At 53.1% G+C, this 19,307-nt stretch overlaps 1 protein-coding gene across 7 annotated transcripts in view; it reads right to left on the bottom strand.

Annotated features, from left to right (window-relative positions):
• TFAP4 (transcription factor AP-4) overlaps positions 1-17,633 on the bottom strand; it is a 34,307-nt gene extending 16,674 nt beyond the window's left edge. For 2 of the 7 annotated variants that reach the window (XM_082713217.1, XM_082713219.1), the window contains exons 1-2: positions 17,543-17,633; positions 14,060-14,163 (exon numbers count right to left, since the gene is read on the bottom strand). Coding sequence is in view for 2 of the 7 variants with exons in the window: in XM_082713216.1 (XP_082569342.1) it covers positions 2,655-2,701 (47 nt within the window). In the remaining 5 variants the exon portion in view is untranslated. Of the gene's footprint in view, positions 1-993; positions 1,123-2,654; positions 2,828-11,354; positions 11,551-14,059; positions 14,164-17,542 lie in introns of those variants that run through there. The other 5 variants (XM_082713215.1, XM_082713216.1, XM_082713213.1 and 2 more) reach the window with 5 other exon arrangements.
• Positions 17,634-19,307: the final 1,674 nt, after the last annotated feature.

The following is a 19,307-nucleotide window of genomic DNA, read 5'->3' as shown; positions in this document are numbered from 1 at the left end:
TGTCTTCACTGTATGTGACCTTTTTGTTCTTTTTTGCTTGGCATCTGGGACACCTCAACAGCCAAAGTCCTTAGACCTTATCTCTGTCTACACACACATACTCCCTGCTTTCTGGACATCAGAGTTCCAAAAAGGACCAGAAGCTATATGGTATGGTTCAGAATCCAGGTTCTGCCTGAACCCCAGCTTCAGGTATTAGGGTGACCACGGGAAAGTTCCTTAGCCTGACCCAGCTTCCTCACCGGGAACAGATGCCCTACCGCACCCGGCTTACAGGCTGTTGCAAGAAGTCTGTGATTCACCTGGCATGTCGGAGCATTAGTAAGCAGTAATTATTACCGCTGATGCCAGGCTGCCATGAGCAGAGCAGGCCAGAGAAGAATGACAGGGTTTGGTGGTGGTGTGCAAGGGAGGGACAAAGGAGGGGCCTAGCTCTTCTCCCTTCCTGCTAAAACCTGCCACAGGTGAAAAGAACAGGTGTATTGTAAAGTTCTTTGCTGGGCTTTATGGTAGATGCCTGCACGTAGGGCCAGGGGGTTTGACACTCAGCCTGCAGACCATTTGCCCTCTGAAGTGTATGGCATGGGAGGGGAGGTCCTCTATAAAGACTGAGAGCAGCTAACTGCCCTGTGTTAGTCAATCTGTTTTTAGAAATGCCGACTGTCACCTATGTAGCTGACACACAGCTGGCCCCCTGCAGCTGGATTCTGGCTGCAGACCCCAGGCAGACACTGCTCTGGAAAGTAGACATGGGGAGGGGACTAGCTTGACCTGGGAAAAAGAGCTGGGACCACAGTATGGCCTCAGAATATGGGCCCTCCTTCCTCTATACTGTCAAATAGGAGTCCATCCAGCTCCCTTCTTCCCCACTGCTGCCCTTCCCCCAACCCTATCCCCAAATTCAAGGTAGGAAGAGTGAAAGAGAGTCATCGACAGGCTTTAAGGATAAATGAATCAAAAAAATGTGGTATGCATCCAATAGGTATTACTTACCCAATAAAAAGGAACAAAGTACTGGGGCCCCTGGGTGGCTCAGTCATTTCAGCCTCTAACTCTTGTTTTCATTTCAAGTCATCATCTCAGGGTGATGGGATCAAGCCCTGTGTCGGCTCTACACTGGGGGTGAGCCTGCTTAAGATTCTCTCTGCCAGGGGTGCCTGGGTGGCTTGGTGGGTTAAAGCCTCTGCCTTCGGCTCATGTCATGATTTCAGGGTCCTGGGATAGAGCATCACATTGGGTTCTCTGATCAGCAGGGAGCCTGCTTCCTCCCTCTCTGCCTGCCTCTCTGCCTACTAGTGATCATTCTCTCTGCCAAATAAATAAATAAAATCTTTTTTTTAAATTCTGTCTACCGGGGCACCTGAGTGGCTCAGTGGGTTAAGCCTCTGCCTTCGGCTCAGGTCATGATCCCAGGGGCCTGGGATCGAGTCCCGAATTGGGCTCTCTGCTCAGCAGGGAGCCTGCTTCTCCTCATCTCTCTCTCTGTCTGTCTCTCTGCCTATTTGTGATCTCTCTCTCTGTCAAATAAATAAATAAAATCTTTAAAAAATAATAAATAAATAAATAAATAAATAAATTCTGTCTACCCTTTTTTAAATTTTTTAAAACATTTTATTTATTTATTTGACCAACAGAGAGAGATCACAAGTAGGCAGAGAAGGTTGGGGGGGGGAAGCAGGCTCCCTGCTGAGCAGAGAGCCCAATGCAGGGCTCAATCCCAGGACCCTGAGACCATGACCCAACCCAGGGCAGAGGTTTAACCTACTGAGGCACCCAGGCGCCCCTCCCCCACATTTTTTAAAAGGTTTTATTTATTTATTGGATAGAGAGGACACAAGAAGGGAGGAGGGGCAGAGGGTGAGGAAGAAGCAGACCCCCTACTGAGCAGGGAGTCTGATGCGAGACTCAATCCCAGGACCCCTGGGATCATGACCTGAGCCAAAAGCAGACACTTAATCAACCACCCAGGCGCCCCTCTCTCTCCCTCTCCTTAAATAAATAAAATAAAATGAAAAATTAAAAATATATATTTAAAAAAAAAAAAAAAGGAGGGGCACCTGGGTGGCTCAGTGGGTTAAACCTCTGCCTTCGGCTCAGGTCCTGATCCCAGGGTCCTGGGATGGAGCCCCGCATTGGGCTCTCTGCTCAGTAGGGAGCCTGCTACCTCCTCTCTCTGCCTGCCTCTCTGCCTACTTATGATCTCTCTCTCTGTCAAATAAATAAATAAAACCTTAAAAAAAAAGGGGGGGGGAGCAAAGTACCAATATGTGCCACCACCTGGATGGAGCCTGGAACCTGGTGTTTAGTGAGAGAAGGTGGTCACAGAAGGACTCAGGGTATACAATTCCATTAAGTTAAATATCTAATATAGTCAAATCCAGAAACAGGTGGCAAACGAGTGGTTGCCAGGGGCTGGGAGCAGGAAGGAATGGGGACTGCTGGCTAATGGGTAGGGGAGAGATCTTGGGCTGATGAAAATATCCTAAAATTGATTGAGGCAATGATTCCACAACTCTGTGAATATACTAAAAACCACCCAATCGTACACATTTTTTTTTAAGATTTATCTATTCATTTGTCAGAGAGAGAGAGAGAGAGAGAGAGAATGTGCACAAGCAGGGGGAGCAGCAGAGGCAGAGGAGAAGCAGGCTCGCCACCGAGCAGAGAAAGCGGCACTTGGGTGGTTCAGTTGGTTAAGCATCTTCCTTCAGCTCAGGTCATGATGCCAGGGTCCTGGGATCAAGTCACAAGTGGGGCTCTCTGCTCAGAAGGGAGCCTGCTTCCCCCTCTCTTTCTCTGCCTGCCTCTTCGCATACTTGTGATTTCTCTGTCAAATAAATAAGTAAAATCTTTAAAAAATAATAATAATAAATTAAAAAATAAAAATCTTAAAAAAAAAAAAAGGCACCCATTTATCATCACTCAGTTCCAGAGGTCAGAAGGCCAGGTAAGGCATGACTGGGTTCTCAGGTGTCACCAGCTGAAATCCAGGTGTGGGCCAGGGCTATGATCTCATTTGGGGCTCTGATCCTCTTCCAAGCTCACGGGTTGTGGGCAGAATTCAGTTCCTCTCAGCTCTAGGATTGAGGTTCCTATTGTCTTACTAGCTATTGGCCAGGGACAAGGCTCAGCTCCTAGAAGCCATCCTCAGGCCCTTGCCCTCTGGCCCCCTCATCTGAGCAACAGAGACTGTCCCTCATGCCATCCCTTTTCTCGCTTTGAGTTTCTAACTTCCTCTTCTATGGGCAACCAGAGAAAACTCCCTTTTTTTAAATTATTATTTTTTAATTTTTTTTAAATTATTATTTTTTAAGATTTTATTTATTTATTTGACAGACTGAGATCACAAGTAGGCAGAGAGGCAGGCAGAGAGGAAGGGATGCAGGCTCCCTGCTGAGCAGAGACCGCCGATGCAGGGCTTGATCCCAGGACCCTGAGATCATGACCCGAGCTGAAGGCAGAGGCTTAACCCACTGAGCCACCCAGGCGCCCCTAAATTTTTTTTTTTAAAGATTTTGTTTATTTATTTTACAGAGAGACAGAGCGACAGAGGGAACACAAGCAGGGTGAGTGAGAGGGGGAGGGAGAAGCAGGCTTCCCACTAAGCAGGGAGCCCGATATGGGGCTCGATCCCAGAACCCTGGGATCCTGACCCAACTGAGCCACCCAGGTGCCCCAACTCCCTGCTTTTAAGGGCTCACTGATTAATCTGTCTACTTTAGGGTCAAGTGTGCCATCTCACATAAGCTAATCACAGGAGTTACACCGCATGCACAGGTCCCACCCACGCTCAACAGGAGCGGAAGACAGGAGGACAAACATCACTAGGGGTCTTATGAGAACCCAGCTGCCATAGACGGGAAACATGCGGGAGGTGCCAAGAAAGTTAAGGGATTTCCCTAAGGACATACAGAGAACCAGAGATGGGGCCTGAATGGCTGTAATTTAAGGCTTCTTCCTCCACACAAGTAGGCCAGGACCTGGGAGATGTACCAAATGGCCTTTTTTTTTTTAAGATTTTATTTATTTATTCGACAGACAGAGATCACAAGTAGGCAGAGAGGCAGACAGAGGGGAGGGGGGAGGAAGCAGGCTCCCTGCGGAGCAGAGAGCCCAATGCGGAGCTTGATCCCAGGACCCTGGGATCATGACCTGAGCTGAAGGCAGAGGCTTTAACCCACTGAGCCACCCAGGTGCCCCCCAAATGGCCTTTTGAGCCCCAGCGTGCTCTAGTGTATATGGGGACCCCAGCCTGCTGGTTGAGGAGGTGGCAGGGGTTCCAGCTGTTGGAGCTGGAATGAGGTCCCATAGAAACAAATGCTCCTGCAAGGGAGAGGACCTTGAACACTCCCAGGAAGGCAGAATAAGAGTCAGATGGCCCTTCTGGGGTCTGGAACAAAGGCCAATATTCCCAGTGCCCAGGTCCCCTTTACTTGCCCAGACAGGGAGAGATCTCTGGGCCAAAGAGGCTAGGGTCCCCCAACCACTAGGGGGCGCCTGGCACACACGATGCTTTGTGTTTAAGGCTGGTGTGAACACATTTGGGGAACCCAATGTAGGTACTGGGGTGGAGGGGCTGACCACCTGCCTCCCACACCCTCAAGGTTCTACAGATCTGGGGGGCATCTGGCTTGTCTACATGCCCTAAGGTCCTGCTTCCTTCTTCCTGCTTAATCTGTTTCACTTTGCTCAGAAGCAAGCCCTTGAAAAGGGCAGTGGACGTCCACTTCTGGTATGCACCTCATCCCCATCTCTGGTCCTTTTCCCAGTGTCTCCAGGCCTGACACTTCAGCCCACTGCGGCGGCCCCCTGCCCTCACCCCTGCTCACACTCCATCATTGTGCCCTGTCCTGGACTTGGTCAGCACCCAGCTCCTAACCTCATACTCCATGGGAAACCTTCACCTCCTTGTTAGGAGATTTTCCCCTGGGGAAATGTGGGACCTGACACCTGGCCCAGGCCCTTTCCACAAGGGAATTCAAGGGGAAGTGGGGACAGAGTCTCAGGGCATCTAGTCAACATTAAAATGAGAGCAAGTCAGGAGGCACCTGGGTGGCACAGTTAAGTGTCTGACTCCTGATTTCAGCTCATGTCATGATCTCGGGTTGTGGGATCGATTTTTGGGTAGAGCCTATGTTGAGACCCACATCAAGTCCCAATTGGCTGGGCTCTGCACTCAGTAGGGAATCTGCTTGGGATTTTCTTTGTTGCTCTCCCTCTACCATCACGCCCCCCCACCCTTAAATAAATGAACCTAAAAAAAAAAAAAAAAAAAAGGAAAGAAAAGAAATGAGAGCAAGTCAGCCCAAAAACTAAGGGAGTGGGCAAAGTTTGAGCAAAGGCACACAAAAATCCAGGAGGGAGGGCATCTGGGTAGCTCAGTGGATTAAGCCGCTGCCTTCAGCTCAGGTCATGATCTCAGTGTCCTGGGATTGAGCCCCGCATCTGGCTCTCTGCTCAGCAGGGAGCCTGCTTCCCCCTCTGTCTCTGCCTGCCTCTCTGCCTACTTGTGATCTCTCTCTCTGTCAAATAAAATAAATAAAATCTTAAAAAAAAAAAAATCCAGGAGGGAGTATTTGGGGTTCAGGGGGAAGGTACAAAGCATAGGGCGACTGGAAGAGGACAACTAGGGACACTATTGGACTCGGGGAGGGTGTCCACTGTTTGTCTACAACGTCAGCTCTCCTCTGAAGGAGTGACAGAGATGGGGGAGGGAAAGCTGGACTTCAAGTCCCATTTGAGGATAGAAAAGGATGGGTGGGGACTGGCCAAGCTGGGAAGGGACAGAGGTCTTCTCTGATTGGAGAGGCTGCAGGAGTGGGTCTCCCTGGGGAGGGGTGGGCTTGGAGCCCCAGCATACCCAGAGGCACGTGTGTCTGCGTGCATCCATGGCCTGCGTCTCCACGGGCCAGCTGCTGCCCTGGCAGCTTTACTCCCATTCTGTTAGGCCCTCACTCTGGCACCCAAAGTTCTGGGATACCCTAGGGACTTGCCCAAGATCATCCCCTCTAGTCAGGGTCAGGCTCCTCCCAGTTGCCCATGCTCCTGCCCCCAGAGTGGCTCCCATGCTGGCACCTGCTACTGGTGGCAGGGTCCTGGACAGCAAAGGCAAGGCCAAGTGCAAGAAAGGAGCCAGCCTGGGTGTGGGGAAGGATGGGGGGGTGGGGGAAACCACAGTCTACGTGAAATGACAAGGTCAAGTACGTGGTGAGATAGAACCCACATTCTGTGGTCAGACAGACTTTGGCTGTGCCCAGACAGCCAAAGGAAGAAACAACTCCTGGGGATCAGAAAAGGCTGTGGATTCAAGTTTGGGTAGACAGGGAGGAAGGAGAAGAGAGAAGCACCCCAGGGGGGATCCAGGCTGGAGCAAAGGGGCTGGTGTCAGGTGGGCTTTCTCCTTCCTCAGCACCTCTGGACCTTGAGCCCCTGCCATTCATTTCGCCAGCACCAGCACACCGGGGGTTAACTTCTGTCTGGTGCAGTGGCCTCTCAGCAGCAGCAGCAGAAGCTGCAATGTGAGAAGGGAGGAGAGGGGCAGGGCTGGGACAGGCAGAGTCTCAAGAAGAGACTGTTTCCCTGGCAGGACCCTAAGGCTCCACTCCTGCCTCAGGATGGGTGCCTTCCTGCCTTGTGCCCAGGGCTATGGCACCCTCGCTGGGCACTCCAAGGGTCACAGCCAGTATCCAGGCCCATGGGCCAGGCGGCAGCCAGTCTGTCAGTCTGTGCTGCAAATCAGGGGAAGGGGCCCAAGGGCTGTACCCAAGCAACCAGCAGAGAATGCACTGGGCCCCGCCCAGCTTCCCCGAGCACCAGGTGGGGAGCCGGACAGAGGGCAGACTAGGGAGAATGGAAGGTTCTTTGGGGTCCCGACCTCAGAGGCCTGGCCTTGACGTCCCCCTCCTTGAGCAGAACTGAGTCATAGGAGCCTCCCACAGCTCCAGGGCAGGGAGACACACAAAGCTCCCTGCCCTGTCCCTGGGCTGGCTGCCAGGCTGCCTTCAAAGTGAGGACCAACCAGACAGGTCACTGTGTGAGAGATGCATGCATGCGTGCTGGGCACCGAGTGAGCTCCTCGTCTCCCTTCTCTTGCCCTCTCATCCACCTAACCACTGGATTCACAGGTAGAATTATGACCACCGCTGCCAAAGAGCAAAGGCTCAGAGAGGTTAAGAAACTCACTCGAAGCCACGCAGCCAGAGCAGACTTGAACCTGGGCTTGTTTGACTGGCACCCTTAGCCACCATGCTGCGTAGGAAGGTGAAAAAGCGAAGTTCACCAGCAGGTGAACCTGGGTCTATGGACCAAATCCAAGAAGGGCAGCCCTGGGATCCCCAGGAAAGCAAGGTGATATAGGCTGACAGCAGCATCCAGAGGACACGGGAAATGTCTGTCCCAGATCTGGGGATGAATCTGTGGCAGGAGGGACCTCCTATAACTCCAGGTGCGTCCCCAGAGCAAGGGCACCGCTGCTGGCCACATGACGGAGTGCCGCTGCAGCATTTACTATGAGGCAGTGCTCAGCAAGGCTCTGCTAAAACTGGATGGAAACACCTCCAGAAGGCATCACGGGAGCCTGCCTGGTGACCAGGAGCCGGAGAATCCCTCCGCTTCCAGCAGCATGACCTTGACTCTCCTCTCTGAGCTTATTTCCTGATCGGCCCAAGTTAGAGCACACCAGCATCAACGTTCAGGGTTTCAGTGAGGATTACAGGAGGTGTTTGTCCAAAAGCACTTGGACTGGGGGTGCCTGGGTGGCTCAGTTAGTGAAGCCTCCGCCTTCGGCTTGGGTCATGATCTCAGGGTCCTGGGATGGGCTGCACATGGGACTCTGCTCTGCAGGGAGCCTGTTTCCCCCTCTCTCTCTGCCAGCCTCTCTGTCTACTTGTGATCTCTGTCAAATAAATGAAAATAAAATCTTTAAAAAAAAAAAAAGCACTTAGATTGAAAACCTTCTTTTTTTCTTTTTTAGTAATTTATTTATTTATTTAGAGAGAGCCAGCACACTCGGGGAGGGGCAGAGGGAGGGAGAATCCCAAGCAGGCACTGTTGAGCATGGAACCTGAGACAGGACTTGACCTCACAACCCTGAGATCACAACCTGCATGGAAACCAAGAAGCAGACGCTTGACCAACAGAGCCACCCAGGCGCCCCTGAAAACCTCCTTCTAGGGATGCCTGGGTGGCTCAGTGGGTTGAGCCTCTGCCTTCGGCTCAGGTCATGATCTCAGGGTCCTGGGATCAAGCCCCACAACAGGCTCTCAGCAGGGAGCTTGCTACCCCCTCTCTCTCTGCCAGCCTCTCTGCCTACTTGTGATCTCTGTGCCAAATAAATATAATCTTTCAAACAAAACAAAAATCCTTCTTCAAAAAAACTGCACATGCACGTTCATAGCCACGTTATTCACAAAGGGTAGAAACAGCCCAAATGTCCATGGACGGATGAAGGAATGAACAAATTCCAATCTAGCCAAAGCAACAATAAACAAATATCCAGCCACAGAAAGGAACAAAGCGCTGACACCTGCCACAGCACGGGGGAACCATGAAGACACGACGCTCAGTGAGAGAAGCCAGACACGCAAGGCCACGGAATATGAAATGTCCAGAACAGGCAAGTCCACAGGGACAGAAAGCAGGCTGATGGTTGCTGGGGAAGAGAGGAAGGGGCAGGGACTGCTAATGGAGTGAGGGTTTCTTTTTGTCTTTGTTTTGTTTTTGTTTTTAATCAATTGTATTTTTCTAGAGGCGTTCAAAGTTCATAGCCGTATGGAGCAGAAGGTACAAAGATTTCTGCCCCCCCCCACACACACGCCCAGCCTGTCCCACTGTCCCCACCCTCCAAGTGAGCCGTGCATTCGTTGCAACTGGTGACCCTGCAGGGGTTTCTTTCTGGGATGATGAAAATGTTCTGGAATTAGAAGATGGCAACGGATGCAGCACTCTGAAGGTACTAAAACCCACCGGGTTGTACACTTTAAAAGGGTGAATTTTATGGCATGTGAATGATATCTCAATTTTTATTTTTTTTTAAATATTTTATTTCTCCATTTGACAGACGGAGATCACAAGTAGGCAGAGAGGCAGGCAGAGAGAGAGGAGGAAGCAGGCTCCCCGCCAAGCAGAGAGCCCCAGGTGGGGCTCGATCCCAGGATCCTGAGATCATGACCTGAGCCGAAGGCAGAGGCTTTAACTCACTAAGCCACCCAGGCACCCCAATAACTCAATTTTTATTAATTATTTGTTTTAATACCCAGACATTGGGCGCCTGGGTGGCTCAGTGGGTTAAGCCGCTGCCTTCGGCTCAGGTCATGATCTCAGAGTCCTGGGATCGAGTCCCGCATCGGGCGCTCTGCTCAGCGGAGAGCCTGCTTCCCTCTCTCTCTCTCTCTGGCTGCCTCTCCATCTACTTGTGATTTCTCTCTGTCAAATTAATAAATAAAATCTTTAATAATAATAATAATAATAATAATACCCAGACATGGAGGCCAACGCAGGGCCTGAACTCACCATCCTGGGATCAAGACCCGAGCTGAGATCAAGAGTCAGACGCTTAACCAACAGAGCCACCCAGGTGCCCCTATATCTCAATTTTTAAAAAGCACTTGGAAAGAGCTCAGAAAATGCAGCTCTCGTTACTACATCCTTCAACTTCAGAGAGTCTGTCCTGTGATGAAAGAGATGAACATATTTTCACAAGCTCGACACCCAGAAGAGAACTGGGCAGAGCAGTCCTGGCAACCTGGGATAAGTGACAGAGTCAGGCTAACGGCACAGGACACACGAAAGTGACCAATGGTGGGAGCCCCTGACTGCCATGTCAGCTCTGCACAGAGCTACTGAACGCAAGGCCGTGGGGAGAATAACCCAGAGGCACAAGGCTGGCAGGAAAGGCTTCTGCGAGGTGTAGAGGGTACAGAGCCCGGGGGGAGGGGGGGCATGGCCACCCTAGCTCTCTGTGTGCCCCAAGCAGGTTATGGGAGGTGCTTTGCTTCAGTTCACAAATAGGAACAAAAAGCTTGCAGTAGGCCTGCTCTGTGCCCTCCCAGAAGGTCCAGACTTCCAGGTTCCACAGGCGAGAGAATATACAAGATCAGCAAGTCTGGGCCAGACACACAGCTAATGTGGCACTGAGGGACAGAAGCAGCTACTCCTCAGAACCCAGGCCTTCCTCCAGCCCCAGGAGGAGCTGAAGGCCCACAGAGGGACTCCGGAGGCTGGCCTGAGCCTGTAGACCCACAGGTGAGGCACCACATAGGCTTTTCTTCCCACCCATCTCCTGTCCCTCCTGCCTCTCCCCTGTGTAGTCCCCAACCCTGTCTGGGGAGAAGCCAGATAGTACAAATGCCTTGCAGAAGGGAAAGGGCCATGCCTGCTGTGAGTATACACACATACACACACACACACACACACACACACACGATGCATGGCCCTTTCAGACCACACATATCCAGACAGAATAACCTAGAACCTATGTAAAGGGAAGAGAAAGGGAACTAGTAAGCATTGTGTCTCCTCTGGGCCAGGAAGGTCCCAAGGGATTTGCACACACTGTCTCATTCAATCCTTAAAAGAATCCTGAGAGATTTCAAAGATGAAGAAAATGAGCTTCTGAGAGCTTAAGGAAATTAGCCAGCAGGACACCCAGTAGGTTAAGGCCATAAAGCTGAGCACAGGGACGTCTGGGTGGCTCAGTTTGTTAAGCGGCTGCCTTGGGCTCAGGTCATGATCCCAGCATCCTGGGATCAAGTCCCGCATCAGACTCCTTGTTCAGTGGGAAGCCTATTTCTCCCTCTACCTGCCGCTTTGTCTGCCTGTGCTCACTCTGAGAAATAAATAAAATCTTAAAAAAAAAAAAGGCTGAACAGTGTCCCAGAAGCTGGTCCTGCAGAGGAGGCTTAGCAGATTGGGGGTGTGGTCCGTTTCTGCCCACCAGCTGGCATTGGCTCCTTTGGGGGACTCCGTCACTCCCACTTTCTCCATGTGGTTCTAGGGGTGCTGGCCCTGTACTGGGGCAATCTCCTGAGCTAGGCTTGTCCCTCAGCATAAGATGAGCTGGGACCTGAGAAGCCAAGGGGCTTGCTGGAGCCCTGAGGAGAGGCAAGCTGGGAGTTCTCAGGCTTCCGGAAGCACTGACGGGAAAGCAGAGCAACACAGAGGACACTGGGCCAGGAGAGGGAGGCCAGGGTCCTGGTGCCATAGCAGAGTGTCGGACTAGCTAGGCCCTTGGCCCACGCAGTTACAGGAACTGTTCACTGACTGGTCTCTGAAACCACGTCTAAGTGCAGATCTCTCACCTCCCTGCCCCAGGCTGTTCACACAGAGGATCTGGTCCTTTCGGGGCTGGGTCTCACCTCTCCCAGAATCCTGGGGTGGGGCAGTGTTGGACGCTCTGGGCCTCCTCCTAAAGCAGCTCCACCGCTTAGTTTGACCTTCAAAGTTGGCATCTGCTTGCAGGAATCTGGCTCTCTCCTTCTGGAATTCAGCCTCCAGATGTCAGATCCAAGGCGGCAGCAGCGGCTGCACAGGGCTCCCCCCAGAGTGAATCAGCTGCATTCCAAAGGTGCAAACACAGACGCCACACCCTCGGCAGCCTGAGGCTGCAGACTTCCTCCCCAGGCCCGCCCGGCCCCCACTCCCACTCCCCTCCCCCTTTTTGCCTCTTCCCAGCCAGACCGGGGCGTTGGGCTTCCTTTCCAGAGACATTCTCCTGGAACTGCAACAGAGAGACAAAGAAAGCCACTGGGGCCGGGAGACACCCTGATCTGCTCTTCGGACTCTCTCTCCTGCAGGGAGCACAGACCCCAGCCGGGACCTCCCCGCACTGTGAGCAGCATAGTGGGGTCCCTCCACTCAGCAGGTGCCTGAGCACCTACCGTGGGACAACTGAACACGATGCCAACCAACCAGCACCTGGTATCAGGGCGCTCAGTCCAGCGAGAGCAAACAGTCCCAAGGGTGGGAAGAGCCATAAAGGAAAGACAGAAGGGCTGAGACAGACAACCAGTGACAGGGGGCGGGTGGGGGGGGCGGTTACCGGGGTGGGGGCCTCTCTCAGGGATGACTCATAAGCTGAGCCTGAAATCTCTACAGAGCACGTCTCCACCATCATTTCCCTAGAACCAGGGCAGTGCCCAGAGAACCCCAACCACGTAGCAGGCTACCATCTTAAAGCATACAATCCAATAGTTTCCAGGATCTTCACCATATTGTGTCTAATCAATTCAGAACATTTTCAACACCCCAAGACACCCAGTCCCCATTAGCATTTCCTGTTCCTCCCGAGCCCCCCCCATCCCCCATCCCCAGTCCTACTACTCGGGTGCCTTCTGCCTCTATGGATCTGCCAATGTGGGATGCTTCGAATCAATGGTACCATACAGCACGTGGCCTTTTGTTCAGGCTTCTTGCACTCAGCACGTTTCCAAGGTTCGTCCCTGTGGTAACAGGCATCAGTACTTCGTTCCTTTTTGTGTCCGGGAACACTCCACTGTACGGATGGACCAGGTTTTTATTTACTTCATCTTCAGCTGATGGACATCTGGGTTGTCTCCCCCTTTTGGCTGCTGTGATGCTGCCGAGAGCATCCCTGTACGGGTTTTTGCATGGACCTGTGTTTTCACGTCTCTTGGGCAGATACTTAGGAGTGTAAGTGCTGGGTCAGATGGTGTCTCTAGGTTGAGATGCTGCCAGACCGTTTCAAAGCAGCTCTGCCATCTGACATTGCCACCAGCACAGTGTGAGGGCTCCGATTCCTCCCTAGCCTCCCCAATACTTATTACTGCCCCTCTTTTTCTTTTTCTCTCTTTCTTTCTTTCTTTTTTTTTTTTTTTGTTACAGCCATCCTTATGGCTGAAAAGTGCTATCTCACCCAGGGTTTGGCTTGCAGTTCAGGAACCAAGCCTGCCATGTGGCTCAAGGTAACCCCAGGTCCCCAGTCCCTTCAAACCCTCCATCAGGTCCTGCTATGATCCATGTCACAAGAGTCAAACCTACATCCAGTCTAATTCAGCCAAATGTCTACCACTTGAGGGTTTCAGGTACAAGGAAAAGCGGGGAGGTGGGAGGAGGGTCCTGGTTTACGACCCCAGGGAAGACAGGGAAGAAAAGAGGCCACACGGAAGTTCCCACAGGAGTTCCTATACATCTCTTTCTATCTGTGCCCCCACTGAAATATAAGCTCTGGGCATGCCACAAATATGTGGTGAGTGAATGAATGAATGAATGAATGGACAGAAGATGGAGAAAGAGAACTGACGTGGGGGCTCAGGGGTTAGAAGCTCCAGTTCTGAAATGAAATGGTTCACACCAGAATCCTACTTCTGCTCTTTTATAGCTGTGTGCCCTTGGGTGAATCACTTGGCTTTCCCCATTACAAAATGGGCCTAACAGGGACCATATACCTGACCATACACCTGGTTTTTTTTTGTTTTGTTTTGTTTTTTAATTTTTTTTTTTAAGATTTTATTTATTTATTTGACAGAGAGAGATCACAAGTAGGCAGAGAGGCAGGCAGAGAGAGAGAGGAGGAAGCAGGCTCCCCGCTGAGCAGAGAGCCCGATGTGGGACTCGATCCCAGGACCCTGAGATCATGACCTGAGCCGAAGGCAGCGGCTTAACCCACTGAGCCACCCAGGCGCCCCATATACCTGGTTTTGAGGATTAAATGTGATAATATAGACCAGGCTCTATTATGTGCCAAGGATTCTTACAGACAAGGTCATGTAACACCCATATTCACAAGAGCCTTAAGAGGCAGGATGATTGCCAGCTTCAGGCTCAAAGAGTCTGTTGGGTCATAAGGCTGGTGAGGCCAAAAGCAGGGATCTGAACCAACAACCCAACTCTGGTCAGGGACACTGACCCAATGCTGAATGGCCCCTAACAAGAATACCGGGCCATCCCTGAGCAGGTGACAGATGACCTGGCCCAGAGGGGGACTTTCCCCTTCAGTGGAGGCTCCTGGGTACAGTGTTGGGCTCTCAGCAAAGGATGCAAGCTACTGCGGAGTCCAGTGACCCTTAATGCAGGATAGGCATGAGATGCTGCGAAAGCTGACCTTAGACATGCAGGAGAGGGGCGCCCATCTGGCTCAGTCGGTAGAGCATGCAACTCTTGATCTCAGGGTCTTGAGTTCAAAGCCCACACTGGGCGTGGAACCTCCTTTAAGAAAAAAATAGTTAAAAAAAAAAAAAAAAAGAAGTTTAACATGCAAGAAAGAGGTAGGGAGACCCTGAGGCTACATGCCCGGGACACCCGAACCAACACCAACTGGCAACTTGGGTCAGTGAGCAGACAGACGGGAGGATACCTATCCTTTTATCAGGAGAGCATAAAGAAGTCAGAGGTTCCTGGTGGGGAAGCCTGGCTCCTGACCTGACTCCCTTAATGGCAGGCGCTCTGTTCCTCCATGAGGGTGTGCGGCCTCGGGACAGAGCCGCGCAGAACCCACACCTGCAGGACCACCTTAGGGTGACAGGTGTGAAGGGATTCCCCTCAAATCAAAGTGTCTATCAAGAAGAGCTGCAATGGGTTGGCCTAGGGGGGACATCAAGTTAGGCCCTAGAAAAATTAGCCTGGCACAGCCCAGAGGCTGAGCAAAAATACCAGGGATTCTCCCAAACAGAGATGGGCGCCCCCTCACTTCTGTCTCTTCAAAGGGAATAGATGGCCTAAGGAGGGAAACTTAAGGAACACCTGTTTTCAGGGGCCACAGGCAGACAGGAAGACGGTATAGACCGTAGAGGGCTGAGGAGGTGCGCAGAACCACCGGCTGCTGGAGAAGCAGCTGAGAGGTCTCTGTGCCAAGAACTGGTTGAGGGGCAGCTCAGGACAGAACAAGGAGCTCAGAAGTAAGTGGGGGATGTAGGGCGGACTGCTCTTCTGGGAAACTTGGCAGCGGAGGGCTGGAGACAGGGCTATCGATGGAGACTCCATCATTTATTTTAAACAGGGGAGAAGCTCAGCTGATGACAGGGCTCCAAAGGAGACTGGAATGCGTTTAAATCCAGTCATGGAAAACAATTACACACACCAGGCTCCGTTCTGCTAGAAAGCTCCAGAAGGGATTTCTCCTGGCTGCCTGGCTGGGAGGTCCAGCACAGCAGTTTTCCAGGTTGAGTTAGAGGACCACCTGTTAAACATGCAGACCCCTGGGCTCTGCCCCAGACTTGCTGGGCCAGCAAGCCCAGTGTGAGAGCCTGCTGGGGCTCTAAGACTTAGAATATTGCCAGAGAGGCAATGAGTGCAGGGAGGGAGGGACCAACTCAGTATGAAACAATGCTCAGAGAGTGACTGTTCACCAGCCCTGGCCCACAGGGCTTACTTGAGGGGACCGAATCTCCTCTCCTTCTGGCATGCTATCCACATAAGTCTCACGACCCGTCTCCCTCTACCTGCGCACCCCCATACTCATAGCCCACCTGGCCAGTGGCCATAGCTCCAGCCGTCCCCTTAGTTCAAGGCCAGGCCGTGCAAATGGGCCCGAGGTGCCCAGGGGGACTCATTTATCCTGTGGGCCCAGCTCCAAGACCAAAGCCCCAGTCTTCACAAGGAGGAAGTCCCTGGCTGGATGACCCTTCCAGGGGTCCTAAAATGCCTCTGGACTCACCTATACCAGTCCCGCCCTGAGGAAGAACTGACTGATTTGGCCTAGACCCAAAGGCCTGGGGAAAAGGCCCAAGGACGGTGTAATAGGGAAAAAGGTTTACAGAAATAGCAGAAAGTGTCTCTGTCTCCTTTGGTCATCATCTCCACAGAGTATCTGTATTGGGGGGGGGGTGTCTCCAAGCCAAATAAAAGTATATCCCCTCTGCTGGGATGAATCAACTCCCTGAGCCAAAGGGCTTGTGAGCTGGAACAGTTTGCACTTGGATCCCATCTCCTGCTACTTTACAGCTGTGCACTCTTAAGCAAACCACTTAACCTCTCTGAGCCTTTTTCTCTTCTATGAAATGCACCTCACAGTTAGTGCCCCCTGTGGTCCAGTGCCACCAGGACCTCTGATTGACTGCTGACCTGAGGCTCAAACACAGAAAGCTGGGTTCCACTCCTAACCTCAGAGCCACATTTCCTGCCACAGCCCAAAGGGCAAGACGGGGAGTTGTGTCAGGCAGAAGGGACGGATTGCATAAGATTCACCATCCCTGCCCCCACTGGAAACCCACAGGCCTTCTTAGGATTAGAGGCACAGGCAGATCTTCAGAGGAGCACAAATACATTTCCCCCGTTCCCACAGCACAGAAGGAGTCAGCACAGCCAGCAGAACCCAGATTGGCAACCCTGAGGCCCCTTCCAACCCGTCTGGGCAGCAGCAGTCAGAGATCCCCTTGCCGGGGCAGACTTGGGAGGATTTTATGTGTATGTTTTAATTGCTCCGGGCTCACGGGGCTGCTGAGTGATTCTGCTAGTCCTGCAGTTGCACACAGCCTGCCTGCCTGGCACCGCCTTTGTTACTGCTTGGGAGGACTCAGCCACTCTGGGCTCCCCCCTCCCCCTACTCCCAGAAGCAGCAGGCTCTGGGCCTTCCGCCCTCCCTCCCTGAAGCCACTTGTACCTGCTCCAGAGCCTGGAGGGGTGACAAGTGCTTCCCAGACAATGAGAGGCTCCAGGGAGAACAGACATACTCAAAGGCTCCTGCTGCACCCTTGTTTTGTGCACTGAATTCAGGCTGGGGTTCAGGGCTCCTACTGCTGGGTATGCACTCCAGCAGGCTGCCTTTGGGGATGATTATTGGTAAAAAGGGCCCTGTCTGCCCATCCTTCATTCCAGGAGGTCAGTCACCCCCCACCCCCCATACACACTTTCCCTTTAGTACTGTGGGAGGAAACTGAGGCCCAGGGTAGAGGACCTGTCTGGGGCAAGGTCACCCCACCCTGGGTCTTCTGGGTGTGTTTCAGGCAATGACATCAATCTTCTTGGGGTCCAATGCTGCATGACCTTGGTCAAGCTATTTAACCTCTCAGCCAATGGTACTGTCCAGTGGCTGGATGGAAATTATATGCATCAAGCACCTTGTACTTTGCCCTGTACCTGATCAATACCTGACCCATTACTATCATTACTCCATCCTTTTCATTCTCCCCTCCCTCCATACCAGCCACCCCCCACCCTCCCCGCTTCAGGAGCCCGTCAAACCCCAGGCACCGGCTTGTTCCCAGGCTTCTCCTGAGGGACCCTCCCTAGCCGCCGAATAGACGCTCTTCTCTTTCCCGGCTTTTGTCCTCGCCTTCACACTCTCTGACACTCCGGGCTGTCTACTGGTTCACCCCGCGGGCCTCTCTCGCACTGGAACGTAAGCCCCCTGAGGGCAGGGCTTATGCGGCACTGTACGCCCTCCAGCCCCTCACCCCCTGCGCGAGCGCTGGAGCGCGTGAAGGAGTCCCATCTAGGGAGACTGGCCCCGGGGCCGACCCTGTCCGGGGGGCAGCCAGCCCGACCCGGGGCTGGTGAAGGAGCGCGCGGGTGTGGGGGACCGCCGGTCGTGGCTGGCGACGGGACGCGGGCTCCAGGGGGCGGCGCCGGGGACAAAGGGTGGCCCTACCTGTGCGGGGGGCGCGGGCACCTCCCCCAAGGTGGCTCCGGCGCGCGCCCGCGAGGTCACGTCCCGGGCGCGCCAGCCGGAAGGAGGCCCCGCGCGGGCGGGGGGCGGGGCGTCATCGGGTAGGGTACGCCCCCAGGGCGAGGGGCAGCGGCTGGGGGGCGGGGCCACTGGGCTGGGGCCGCCTCGCACTTCCGCTCTCCGGGGTCGGTTATTCATATTCATAAGGCGGGTGAGGGGCGGGGCCTGGATCCCCGCGACGCCCCGCCCCCGGGCCGCGGATCCCTCCCCGGCGGAGGCTCCGGCCCCAGTGGGGCGCCCCCGGCTTCCGCCTCCGGGAGGGAGTTTCCACTTGGTCACAACTCAAAAATGTGTCGCTCCCGCTCTTCCGCCCCCTCGTTTCTGCTCTGGGCGGGGGGTCTCCTCCCTCGGAAGGCAAAGGGGCGGGGCCAGGAGAGGGGCGGCTCCTCCTTCCTGTGACAGGTCCATTGGGATGCAGCAGACCCTTCCCTTTCTCCCTTCCTCCAATTTAGCGGGAGTAATAACAGTCATTTTAATTTAATTTAACTTATTTATTTGACAGAGAGAGACGGGGAGAGAGGGAACACAGGCAAGGGGAGTGAGAGAGGGAAAAGCAGGCTCCCCCCGCACCAGCAGGGAGCCCGATGCGGGTCTCGATTTCGATCCCAAGACCCCGGGATCATGACCTGAGCCCAAGGCAGACGCTTAACGGCTTAGCCAGCCAGGCACCCCAATAATACTCCTTTTTAAAACAAAATAATGGTTCTATTTTATTGACCGCTTATTCTGTGCCAGGCACTGTGCCTTTTATACCAACTACCTCTTTCAATCCTCTCTACGGTCCCACTGAAGTTAAGTACAACATTTACCAGGCCCAGAAGCTCAGAAAAGTTGAGTGACGGAGGTACCCATTATCACACTGCTGGCCTTGAGCTTTTCCAGAAAGGTTGGTACCAATGGGTTGGAGGAGGGGTCAGGAGCTGTGCCCCCGCTCCCCACCTCCCCCACTGTCTTTTAGGAAACAGGCTTACCTAAGGCCCTCCTAGCTGGCTGGGAGTGGCTGAGGGATGTATCAGAATATTCCATTTGAGGGAAAGCTACCACTGGGGGAAAGCAAAGCATGAAGGCAGGACAGGCTACATATTTGCCCGACCCAGTGCAAAAAGAAAATGTGAGGCCCTGTGTTCCAAAATGATTAAGAATTTCAAGAAGGTGGGGCGCCTGGGTGGCTCTGTGGGTTAAAGCCTCTGCCTTTGGCTCATGTCATGGTCTCAGGGTCCTGGGATCGAGCACCCCCCCTCCCCCAACACCTACCCCCCCCACCCCCGCATCGGCAGGCATCAGGCTCTCTGCTCTGCAGGGAGCCTGCTCCCCCACCCCACCGCCTGCCTCTCTGCCTGCTTGTGCTCTCTCTCTCTCTGTCAAATAAATAAATAAAATATATTTTAAAAAAAAATTTTTTTTAAGAAGGTGATGACAACATTCAGTCAAGCCTAGGCCCTGCTTAAGTACCAGGCTTGTGTGACTGTACAGGTGAACGTGCATGAAGCCACCTGATGAAGGGGCTCAGGGGCTCTTCTAGGACCTGAGAAACCAACAGGGACATCCCCACCTTCAATGTCACCTCACGCCCCAACCCGCCCCACCCTGGGAGCCTCACCTCCATGCTGACATCCAGGGCTCAGCTCCAGAGTTACAAAAGCTGAGCATTTCAGGTTCTCTAGCACTGGATTCCTGGGGGGTCGGG

This window comes from Mustela nivalis (genome assembly GCF_964662115.1).
Source record: "Mustela nivalis genome assembly, chromosome: 19".
Classification (NCBI taxonomy): Eukaryota; Metazoa; Chordata; class Mammalia; order Carnivora; family Mustelidae; genus Mustela; species Mustela nivalis.
Note: the sequence above shows the minus strand (reverse complement) of the source record. Positions and strands in the feature narration are given on the sequence as shown.